This window comes from Cucurbita pepo, chromosome 3 (genome assembly GCF_057944985.1).
Source record: "Cucurbita pepo subsp. pepo isolate OVF chromosome 3, ASM5794498v1, whole genome shotgun sequence".
In the NCBI taxonomy this organism is placed as follows: Eukaryota; Viridiplantae; Streptophyta; class Magnoliopsida; order Cucurbitales; family Cucurbitaceae; genus Cucurbita; species Cucurbita pepo.
In genome coordinates this window covers 5557785-5569404 of record NC_141800.1, presented here as the reverse complement: position 1 = coordinate 5569404, position 11620 = coordinate 5557785, and the positions used below count along the sequence as shown (strand labels likewise).

At 37.3% G+C, this 11620-nt stretch overlaps 2 protein-coding genes and 1 non-coding gene across 3 annotated transcripts; 2 read left to right on the top strand and 1 right to left on the bottom strand.

Annotated features, from left to right (window-relative positions):
• On the top strand, positions 1-2440 carry LOC111790242 (4-coumarate--CoA ligase 1). Its single transcript, XM_023671103.2, has 4 exons — positions 1-1094; positions 1581-1993; positions 2073-2175; positions 2286-2440. The coding sequence occupies exons 1-4, from the start codon at positions 96-98 to the stop codon at positions 2409-2411; spliced, it is 1641 nt and encodes a 546-aa protein (XP_023526871.2). The 5' UTR covers positions 1-95; the 3' UTR covers positions 2412-2440.
• A 1643-nt stretch (positions 2441-4083) lies between these two features.
• LOC111790246 (ACT domain-containing protein ACR11) lies at positions 4084-8999 on the bottom strand. Its single transcript, XM_023671107.2, has 10 exons — positions 8635-8999; positions 7269-7326; positions 7048-7176; positions 6801-6895; positions 6558-6642; positions 6409-6468; positions 4936-4991; positions 4729-4834; positions 4582-4650; positions 4084-4503 (listed from the first exon to the last, which is right to left on the bottom strand). The coding sequence occupies exons 1-10, from the start codon at positions 8787-8789 to the stop codon at positions 4441-4443; spliced, it is 876 nt and encodes a 291-aa protein (XP_023526875.2). The 5' UTR covers positions 8790-8999; the 3' UTR covers positions 4084-4440.
• Positions 9000-10576: 1577 nt separating this feature from the next.
• On the top strand, positions 10577-10650 carry TRNAV-AAC (transfer RNA valine (anticodon AAC)). The gene has a single exon. It is a non-coding gene; the product is annotated as a tRNA-Val (tRNA).
• The last annotated feature ends 970 nt before the right edge of the window (positions 10651-11620 follow it).

Below are 11620 nucleotides of genomic sequence, written 5' to 3'. Positions count from 1 at the left end.
TTTCCGCTCATCCAATTCAGAAGAACAATAAAATCTTCCATTAAGAGATTATTCGTTCTTCTTCATCTTCTGAACTCCCCAAATCCGCCATTGAAATGGCTGTTGAAGCTCTTCAGAATGACTTCATTTTCCGCTCCAAACTGCCCGATATTTACATTCCTAACCACCTTCCTCTGCATTCCTATTGCCTACACGAAAACCTCGCCAAAATCGGCCACCGGACTTGTCTAATCAACTCCGTCACCGGCGAATCCTTTACCTACCAGTACGTCGACCTCGCCGCACGCAAGGTCGCCTCGGGATTGAACAAACTCGGCATTGCTCAAGGCGATGTGATTATGCTCCTCCTCCAGAATTCGCCGGAATTCGTCTTCGCTTTCCTTGGTGCGTCGTATCGCGGCGCGATTATGACAGCGGCGAATCCTTTCTTCACGGCGGCGGAGATCGCAAAGCAAGCAAAAGGATCGAATGCGAAATTAATCGTGACGCAATCGTCGTATTATGAAAAAGTGAAGGAAATAACAGAGGAATTACCTGATGTTAAAATCATGACTGTCGATTCTCCGCCGGATGGTTGTTTATCGTTCGCCGATCTAATTCAGGCTGACGAACGAGAGATGCCGACTGTGGAAATCAATCCGGACGATGTGGTTGCGCTGCCGTATTCCTCTGGAACCACCGGATTGCCGAAAGGAGTGATGCTTACACACAGAGGATTAGTGACGAGTGTGGCTCAGCAAGTGGACGGCGAAAATCCGAATCTGTACTATCGAAATGAGGACGTGATTCTGTGCGTTTTGCCGCTCTTCCATATCTATTCGCTTAATTCCGTCCTCCTCTGCGGATTACGGGCGGGGACCACCATTTTGATTATGCCTAAATTCGAGATCGGTTCGCTTTTGCAATTGGTCCAGAAATTCAAAGTGTCGATTGCGCCGATTGTGCCGCCGATTGTTTTGGCCATCGCGAAGTCGCCGGACCTCGATAAGTACGATCTTTCGTCGATCAGAGTTATCAAATGCGGCGGCGCTCCGCTTGGGAAGGAGCTTGAAGATACCGTGAGAACCAAGTTTCCCAAGGCTGTGCTCGGCCAGGTACTGCAAATTCATTTAAAAAAGAAAATTAATAAATTAAAAATCATTTTAAACTTTAAATTATATTAAAATTTAGATATTAAATTTGTAATAATTATATTGAATTGTGGAAATTTGTGTTTATTATGTGCAATTATGATTATTTTTTTTATTGGTATTTAATAAAAAAAAATATCTATTTTTGAAAGGATAATTAAAAGACTTAAATGGAGACGAAATGTCACCGAAAGTCAAAGCAGAAATCCACGTGTAATTTTTTAATTACAATAAAATTAATTAATTTTCATTTTTTTTAACGTTATATAATTTTAAAAAAAATTTAAATATATTTTAGGGACTGTTAAATATAAATTTAAGGTTGAATAATTAAAAATAATTTAAATACAAAACTAAAGCTAACTAAATTTATAATTTAATTTTTGGATCAGATGTAATCCTAGCCGTTGGATCACCAAGATTGATCAGAGAAAATTCTGTTGATTGCAGGGATACGGAATGACGGAGGCCGGCCCAGTGCTAACGATGGGTTTAGCATTTGCAAAGGAGCCATTTCCGATGAAACCCGGCGCCTGCGGCACCGTCGTGAGAAACGCCGAGATGAAGATTGTCGACACCGAAAACGGCGGTTCGTTGCCTCGAAACACGCCGGGAGAGATCTGCATCAGAGGCGATCAAATCATGAAAGGGTATCTGAACAATCCGGAGGCGACAGCCGCCACAATCGACAAGGATGGGTGGTTGCACACCGGCGACATCGGATTCATCGACGACGACGACGAGCTGTTCATCGTCGATCGATTGAAGGAACTTATAAAGTATAAGGGATTTCAAGTGGCTCCGGCGGAAGTGGAAGCTCTGTTGCTCACTCATCCGGCAATCTCTGATGCCGCCGTCGTTCCGTAAGAGAATTGATTGTGATTTGATTTCCGAATAGGATTTGTGAAAATCGCTGATAATTATGGGTTAATTGAATTGCAGAATGAAAGATGAAGAAGCCGGAGAGGTTCCCGTTGCGTTCGTGGTGAGATTGAAGAACTCTGAAGTAACTGAGGATGAAATTAAACAATTCATATCAAAGCAGGTACCCTTTTTTCAAATTCTTAGGAATCAACTCATCACGACTCTCCACAATGATATGATATTGTTCATTATGAACGGATCATATTGACTCTGTTCTGTTATTGTTTGCAGGTGGTTTTCTACAAGAGAATCAAGAGGGCGTTTATGATAGACGCAATTCCGAAATCGCCGTCGGGAAAGATCTTGAGGAAGGAGTTGAGGGCAAAGTTGGCAACTAGTTTTCCAAATTCTAATTAATTATTATTATTCATTTTCCAAATTCTCTCTTTTCTTTTGACTTTTTAAAAAAAAAAAAAAAAAAATCAAAATATGGAAACTTGTTGTATGCAACTGCTTCAACAAACTCATTAAAGCTTTTTATATAAAGTGCCTTCGATTCTACATTGCATTGAATAGTATACCATATATTTATTACCAATCATTTCTAGCATATAGGATGTTTTATGTGTTTGGTGTCACGATCGTACGTTTTCAATCATGTGACGTGATTTTGACATGCTGACGACAAGTCTTGAGAGGAATCCAAGGCCCATATGCCTTTTTCGTCCATCTTTGTGACTTCATTGGATCTTAGACGAGATTTGTCTTCGTCAACTGAACACAACTTATTCTGAGTCTAAGTTAATTCGGTTACACATGCTACCTACGCGTGCATGTTTAATCTTCTGTAACCCAATCTACTTGCCTCTACACTAGGCCAAGTCATTCAGCTTGACCTTGCCTCTACTCGGGGCCAAGGTCTTTCAACTCAACGTCGTATCTCAAATCATTGTTGTTCCCAATTAACATGACTCATACATGTTAACTTCATCCCAAGTCACGGGGTGTTCTCAGCTAGCATAGCTCGTTCGGTCATGTCCATTGAGAATGGGTCCATGTGTCGTTCATAACATCGGGACATCCCGTACATCCATCCATTCGGGTTCTATCGAGGCATTGGACACTCTTGTGTCTACGCCGTATCATTTACAAAATTTGTTCTGGATAACGGGTGCATAATCCAACCTTCAACACATGGGCAGGGGGCGATGTCAACACACCCATATCGTTTGACATTGTCTTGAAGACCAATTTCAAAAAGGAAGTTACTCGAGACGCTCGTTTCACAACACTCAGCTTCACTGTAACATACACATGTCCATAGGGCCCAAGGGTGGTATGAAACTGATATCATGTCTCAGATACATTTTGGGGTATTTTTAATCATGATTTTGGCTAAAGATCATCAAGTGTCATTTTTAATCATGATTTTGGCTAAAGATCATAAAGTATCGTTGAGCATTCATTTGATGTCCGATTGACACTAAACTTGGCGAGCTTTCATATGGATGAACTTGAATCCAAAATCGCATGCCCAAATTCCCTCTGAAACTCTGACTTTTGAGATTAAGGTTTGAAGCCTACCTAACCTTTCAATAAGCCTTTCTTTGACAATCTCGTCTTATTGTTGTCCTTATCTTATTTGCACACATTATATGGTATGTTGGATGATGCACCATCTTCCTTGGTCGCATCATGACATCGTTATTTAGTTTATATAAAGATATTAAACTATGTAGTCGGTAATGAATTTATTTTTTTTAATGATTATAAATTGATTTGTATTTATTTATGAACTTTTAACGATAAATAATTATGAATGATAAATAAATAAATAAAAATTAAAAAAAAAAATTAACAACCTAATAACCCAACCAGAGGCTTGGGTTGGTGAAAATTTTTGGATTTGGTTACCAATTCAAACAACCCGAACTTTTGGGTTCAGTAAAAAAAAATTCATCAACACAACCCGAACCCGAACCCAGACCATACATAGTTTTTACAAACCCAAAAATAAAATCTCAATGAAATACATATTCAGTAGGAATAATGCAACCTCTACTACTACATATTTCCAGCAAAACTCAACTCGTCATAGACCGATCCATACCATGTTTAACAAAGTTTTTGTCTATCGTTTCTAAAAACACCACTTTATTCAAGTTTAAGTGTGTGTTCCCCAAGCAAGTTAAGAATTGGAATGTTATTTCATTTTCTATCCAATATCTTCGAAATACCAAATTCATATACTCTCCACCCCGATCCGATTCGGGTATTTTTAATAGATTTGCAAATAAAAGTACTCATTTAGTAATAAACAACACGCTCGTACATTTCTTGCGTATGCAGCAGCAGCAACAACAACAACAGGGCGTACATGGTACAGTCTAAATACACAATATTTCTGCAAGTTTAATATCCTGGTTTCGGTTTACCTGACGACGGCTTAAAAACTCGCCTCCTCTGTTGTCGGTCGCCTCAAGAAATATCGTAAACTATTTGATATAACCTGTAAAATTCGACGTAAATCCTCAGTAACCCGCAACAATGTTGCATATTGTAACCAGTAATCTAATTGTTTACCAACCTGCTGAAGAGGTTTGATCAGGGCTTTGCCCCTATAGCTCACATGAAACTTGGTCTTAGCCAACAATCCCTGTACTCACAACAAACAAACTTGCAATTACCATGGAAGTTAAGTAGTAACCGTGAATTTAAAACTGAAAATAGTCACCTCGGTGTCGAATTCTCCAGATCCAACTGCGACGTTTATGTCAGTGATGATCTTCACAAGATCGACCAATAATCCCGGTCGATCAGCTGTCTCCACATACAGTAAGCTGTAAAGGGTAAAAGGAGAGTCTCACTTCATGTATGCAAGATTATGCCAATGATTTTCTACCCAATGCTAACGGTTTTGGAGGAAACAGACGAGCGTTACCTTCGGTCAGGACCGTCATCTCGTATGCTTATGTGCGTAGCAACGTCCACATCAACCTGAGAAATTATAACGTATAATAAATGAGGTAAAGGAGCAAACATCATTCCAATCGAGTAACCTACTGAGAGGATCCGTGATTCAGTAACACAAGAAGTATAAAAGGTAGGAAATGATGCATAAAAAATGTTGAAATGAATAGGTAGATCGAGTGACATGACATGCATTGAGAAGTAGAACAAGAGAGTAGACTCTTATCCTGATACAAAGGGAAAAAAATGTTGGGCGGTTTCTGCACTCTTATTCCTATCGATTTCTAAACCGGAGAAAACCAACATTTGAACCTCTTGGTACATTGTTAACCTGCCCCCTACCCCCACCCACTCACTTTGTGAGATCCCACATCAGTTGGAGAGGGAAACTTCTCCTTAGCAGACACGTTTTAAGAAAACCCAAAAGGGAAAGTACAACAGCGGTGGGCTTCGGTTGTTACAAATAATATTAGAGCTAGACATCGGGCAGTGTGCCAGCAAGGACGCTGGACCCCCAAAGGAGGTGGATTGTAAGATCCCACATCAATTGGAGAAGGAAACATAACATAAGGGGGTGGAAACCTCTCCCTAGCAGATACATTTTACAACCTTGAGGAGAATCCCAGAAGGAAAAGTACAAAGAGGACAATATTTGTCAGCGGTGGGCTTGGGTTGTTACAAATGGTATTAGAGCTAAACACCGGGCAGTGTGCCAGCAAGGACGCTAGGCCCCCAAAGGAGGTGGATTGTAAGATCCCACATCAATTGGAGAAGGAAACATAGCATTCCTTATAAGGGTGTGGAAACCTCTCCCTAGTAAAGGCCTTTTACAACCTTGAGGAGAATCCAAGAAGAGAAAGCCCAAAAAGGACAATATTTGCTTAACAATGAGCTTAGGCTGTTACAAATGTTATTAGAGCTAGACACCGGACGGTGTGCCAGCAAGGACGCTGGGCCCCCAAAGGAGGTGGATTGTAAGATCCCACATCAATTGGAGAAGTAAACATAACATTCCTTATAAGAGTGTGGAAACCTCTCCCTAGCAACGTTTTACAACCTTGAAGAGAATCCCTGAAGAGAAAGCCCAAAAAGGACAATATTTGCTAGCAGTGAGCTTAGACTGTTACAAATGTTAACAGAGCCAGATACCGGACGGTGTGCCAAGGAGGACACTGAGCCCCCAAAAGGGGTGGATTGTGAGATCCTAGGGAGGGGAACAGGACACTAAGCCCTCAAAAGGGGTGGATTGTGAGATCCTAGGGAGGGGAACAAAGCATTCCTTATAAGGATGTGGAAACCTCTCCCTAGAATACGCGTTTTAAAGGGAAAGCTCAAAGAGTACAATATCTGCTAGCGGTGAGCTTGGGCTATTACACACCTACCCACCCACAAATAGAAATATAAACTAGCGGATAGGCATTTGAAATGGAAAGTTATATAAGACCTCTTGTTTTGGTGGCAGAACCCCAAAGGCAGCTCCCATTGCTAACTGAGCACTTGATTCCTAAACAACCAACATCAAATTTAGGAACTTAAAAAAGCAGGTCTCTAATAAACAGAGATCCACCAGACTATTATCTCTTGAACCATTACCGGATGATACTCAATCAAGTTGCTTATAATTGTCAAACGAATTGCCTCTAACAACTCTGGATCATCTACCTTCCTTCCAGTATCTCTGCATATTACCAAACCAATCAAATACCAAAATCACAATGGAACAACTTTTAAGTTCAAATCTAATTCAAGGTGTTGCCATTCTACTATCACAATCTACCATTCAATAATGTAAAAGACAGTCATAGAAGCGTGTAAACGTAATAAGCCGATACTTACGCCCTCGTGATGGAAAATCTGTTGTGTTTTCCAGAAGAATCCAAAAAGACATTCGCCTTCACAACATTCAGCCCCAGGTTTTTCAGAGCATTCATCTATAACCAATGCATTTTTAATGGCGATTATACGAAACAACGAAACAACACAACTCGTAAAGCTTTACCCTTTAGTATTATCATCTAGAAACAACCTCTAAGGAATGGAATGCTAAAGATGACTTTGCCAACATGAAGAATTAGCTTTTTACCGTGTCGAGAAGAGCTCCAAGCCGATCGCCGAAGGTTATTTCCACCACAGTTGCATCTTCATCAGAGTCCTGGTCTATTATAACTATGGGCGTTGGAATTGTATCAGTATCACCGTTACTTCCATCCTCCTGTGCAACCACTCCCAAGAGAGAGAGGTCCAACAAAAATTAAGAACAAGCATGGAACAATTGCAAATCATATGCATTGATACCTTCAGTACCTGAACAGCTGTAGCTGATGAAGCTCGTGGAATGCTCTTCATGGTGGAAGAACACCATCTGGTGAAGGATCAGTAGCAAACATATAAACATAACTTCACAAAAATTAAATCGTTGTACCCAAATGCCACAACCCAAATGTTCTTATACCCAATTGTTATAGCGGAAACGGAAGCAAGATCGATCGCATTCACACACCCACAAACAGAAATTAAACAAAAAGACACGAAAACATGGTTCAAAGAGAAGAAATTTCACTACATCCACGGGTGGTAGTCAATCACTATAACCAAAGTGTTTACAAATGTATCTCTCACACTCTCACACTACAAAGACTCTCTTACAAAGTTCCTCCCAATTGCCTGGTTTTTGAATGGTATGACTCGGCTCCCTGGCCTGTAGCAACCAATACTTCCCACCGGGTTTTCCTATTTTGGGACTATATGCAAGATGCAAATGAATACAATGCTTAGTGAGGTGGTGTGTGCTTATTTCAAATAGGTGAACCCTAAATTTCTACATATTCGATTTTGAACAAAAGAAACAAGAACAATGGGAATGTTGGTTCGTTTTCAAGTCAAGTGAGAAGCCAAAAACCATATATTTGAGGCTGATATTCCCCGTGGATTCACCAGCAAATACAAAATAGCAATGAGTACACATCTCAAAACAATAACAATGCTAGACAAGCCTTTATATAGGCGTAGCAATACTAATTCTCATACATAAAGGCGCAGCAATACATAAAGGCGCAGCAATACTAATTCTCATACATAAAGGCGCAGCAATACTAATTCTCATACATAAAGGCGCAGCAATACTAATTCTCATACATAAAGGCGCAGCAATACTAATTCTCATACATCTAATTCTCATACATAAAGGCGCAGCAATACTAATTCTCATACATCTAATTCTCATACATATAGGCGCAGCAATACTAATTCTCATACATATAGGCGCAGCAATACTAATTCTCATACATATAGGCGCAGCAATACTAATTCTCATACATATAGGCGTAGCAATACTAATTCTCACACATGAATCAATCAAATGAGACTATGAACCAAAAGGGGTTATGAACTGAATGAGAGTTATGAACCAAAATAAACGAGAATATGAACCAAAAGAGTTATGAACTAAATCAGAGAGTTACGACAATACATCTCCATGACAACTTACAACAGAAATGTCTCCATAGGAACCAGAATAAAAGCAACCCTCAAGCATGAAACTAAATTGAACCATGTAATCTAAGTCCACGAAGAAACCCAGATACACATGTTTCAAACTGAAAGAAATCATAACAATCTTCAACTAATTGAGAAGGGTATGAAAAAATTAAGCAGAAAGACACACCCATACCTTCGGCTCTGAAGTAGGCAGAAACATTTAGTCTGAAAAGCGATGGAACCCTTGGTCAAAACCCCATTAGCAAAACGGGGTTCAGAGGATTTGAGGGTCCAAGAGCTGCGATTGGAGTGAAGACCAGAGGTCCAAGAAGCCATAGCCACAGCCATAGTGATTGAGAGCAAAACCCAGAAGCAAAAATTGAGAGAGGAAGGAAAAGAAAATGAAAAGGGGTTAGAGGGAAGAACCCAAATGGGAGAACATTTTGAGCTCAGAATGAGAGAAAAGGGTAGGGAGTAAGGAGAGTGTGGAAATATCCGCCATTGGAGATGGATAGGTGGATACCTCACACCCAATTTATCTTCTTTTTGGATCACTCTTTCATTTTTTACGTTTCATTTATAAACAACTTACAATCATTTTTTATATTTTGGATTTTTCTTTTTTCCAATTGCCACTTCGTCGGTTGTACCTTCCAATTATAGCGACGCGTTTAGCTCATACAATTTGGATTCCCCCCTCCCATCAAATATAGTCAATTTTCGTTCATTTTATATTTTTATTAATATTTTCATATTTTAATTTTAATATCCACATATTTCTTCATTTAAACATTTAATGTTCATTTTTTTAACACTTTTATATCCTATAATTTATCAAATTTTCTATGGAAACGTTAATATCTTGTTTAAAAATACAATCATTTATTTCGAAAATACTATTGGACTTTCAAAAATATTTATTAATACCTTTAAACTTTTTATACCAAAGAAATTTTTCAAAGATACTGTATAAACTTTTTTTAAAAACTCAAAAAATAATTTTATCTTTAGTACCATATTTAAAAAATATTTATAAAACTTTTTAAAGTAATATTAAAACGTTGGTAGATAACTGAGAATATTTGCTAAATCCACCCCACTAAATGGTATGAAAGTTATCTATTTATAATGGAATGAATTAAAAGGATACGAAAACAGTAATAAATGGAAATAACAATAAAGGGAAATATATCTTTGGTAAGAGGGTAAATATCATATTTGCCTTGTAATAAAATATCAACGTATATGGTAAACTATACTTTAATACTAAATGTCCTTAACAATAATCAATGCGTTGTTGATAGACAATTTTTATCCGTATATTGTCGTTACTAACTTTTTTAAACTCTTTTTTCAGAAAAGTAAAGGATATTAATGTTATTTTTAAACTCATGAATATTTTTTTAAACATAATACTAATTGTAAATATATTTTTTAACTTAAAAAAAATATATATATTAATAAAACTTTTAAAAGTTTAGAGTATAACGCGCTCAAATTATAAATTTAGGGATTTGTGTGATTAACTATGTATTTTATCACATCTGGCTCTGGGTAGGGTAAGACACAACGTAATTCATGAAGACTATGAAAAAGTCGTGAAGAGAAAAGTTTCAAAAGTCAAGACTCAACATGTAAGTTGGGCCTTGTTTGAGGCCGACCAAGCCAAGGCCAATGAGCCCTAGCATGGTTGAAACTCGATCTCGCGCAGGTCAATAAAGCCCAAATGAACTAGACCTAAATGGCTAAGACCCAAGCTCGATATGGTTCCACCCCACATGGATCAAATTAAAAACTTTAAGAAGGTTTCATCCAATTACGTTCAACATGAATTCTTGTTACGCCAATGAAAAACTAGTTTAGCATAGGTACCATAGTGTGTGTATAATGAGTACTACTTTGGTGTGCGGCAACGTGACTTAATTTAGCATATATTTTGAGGTTGTACACGTTAGACAAATCCATCTCTATTGGATTTGCACAACAAGAATGCATGTTTTTATGACGATATTAATGGTTAGTGTAATAATAAAAAGGTGATTTTAGGGACCATTTAAAATTATTTTTCAATTTTCAACAACCAATCTTTTGTTAAATACTAATATAAACAATGTTAGGTGCGTTTACCATCGTCTGGTGTCGTGGTGTAGTTGGTTATCATGTCAGTCTAACACACTGAAGGTCTCCGGTTCGAGTCCGGGCGACGCCATTTTTTAGTTTCTTTTTGTTTTATTTTCTCCTTTAAATTTATTCTCCCATCTTTTTAAAAAATATAAAATAACAACAAAATACCATTAATATATTTTTTTTATAATTTTAAAATTTTCTAAAAGGTTTAATGCTTGTTTTTCAATTAAATATTTTAATAATTCATTCCTCCAACATTTAAAAAGTTGAATTTAATTTAACTTCTCTTGAATCGAGAATCAACGATGCATTATAATATAATGTATTTGTTAAGAATGATGCTTTGATATCATGTTAAGAATGAGAAGCTCTCTATACTGTGTTAAGAATGAAAAACAGAGGTGGGATTGAAAGTCTGAGAAGCATAGATGTCTAGTGTAATTTTTCTCATTTAATTTGATTGGAACTGAGAAGCATAGATGTCTAGTGTAATTTTTCTCATTTAATTTGATTGGAATAAAGTGAATATTCTGGTTGATAAGAGTGAATATAATAAGAATGCGTTAAATAAACATTAGAAGTTTGAAGTTGGCTCAGTCCGCTATAAAGAATCATTAGAAGTTTGAAGTTGGCTCATTCCGCTATAAAGAATTTTGACATTTAAGTACTATTTGATTAATAAGATAATCAAGATCTTATTTTCTCTTAAATGGATTATTTATTGTGGCTTTACTTTGGACTTTCTCCAGAACCCCTCATACCAATGAAGATAATATTTCTCACTTATAAACTCATGATCTTCCACTAAATTAACCAATGTGGGACTCACTCTCAATAATCATCGACATATTTTGTTTGATTGTTTTATGTACTAAATTTTGATGGAACACATTATTGATGTTCGTGACTTTTGGTTCCTGACCCCAATAATCTCTTTTCTTTTTCTCTCTATTAATTGCACTTTTAACCTTTTTCTTTTTCAATTTTCAACCATTTTTAAACCAAAAAAATAAAAAAATAAAAAAATAAAAACAAATAAATAAAAGGAATAC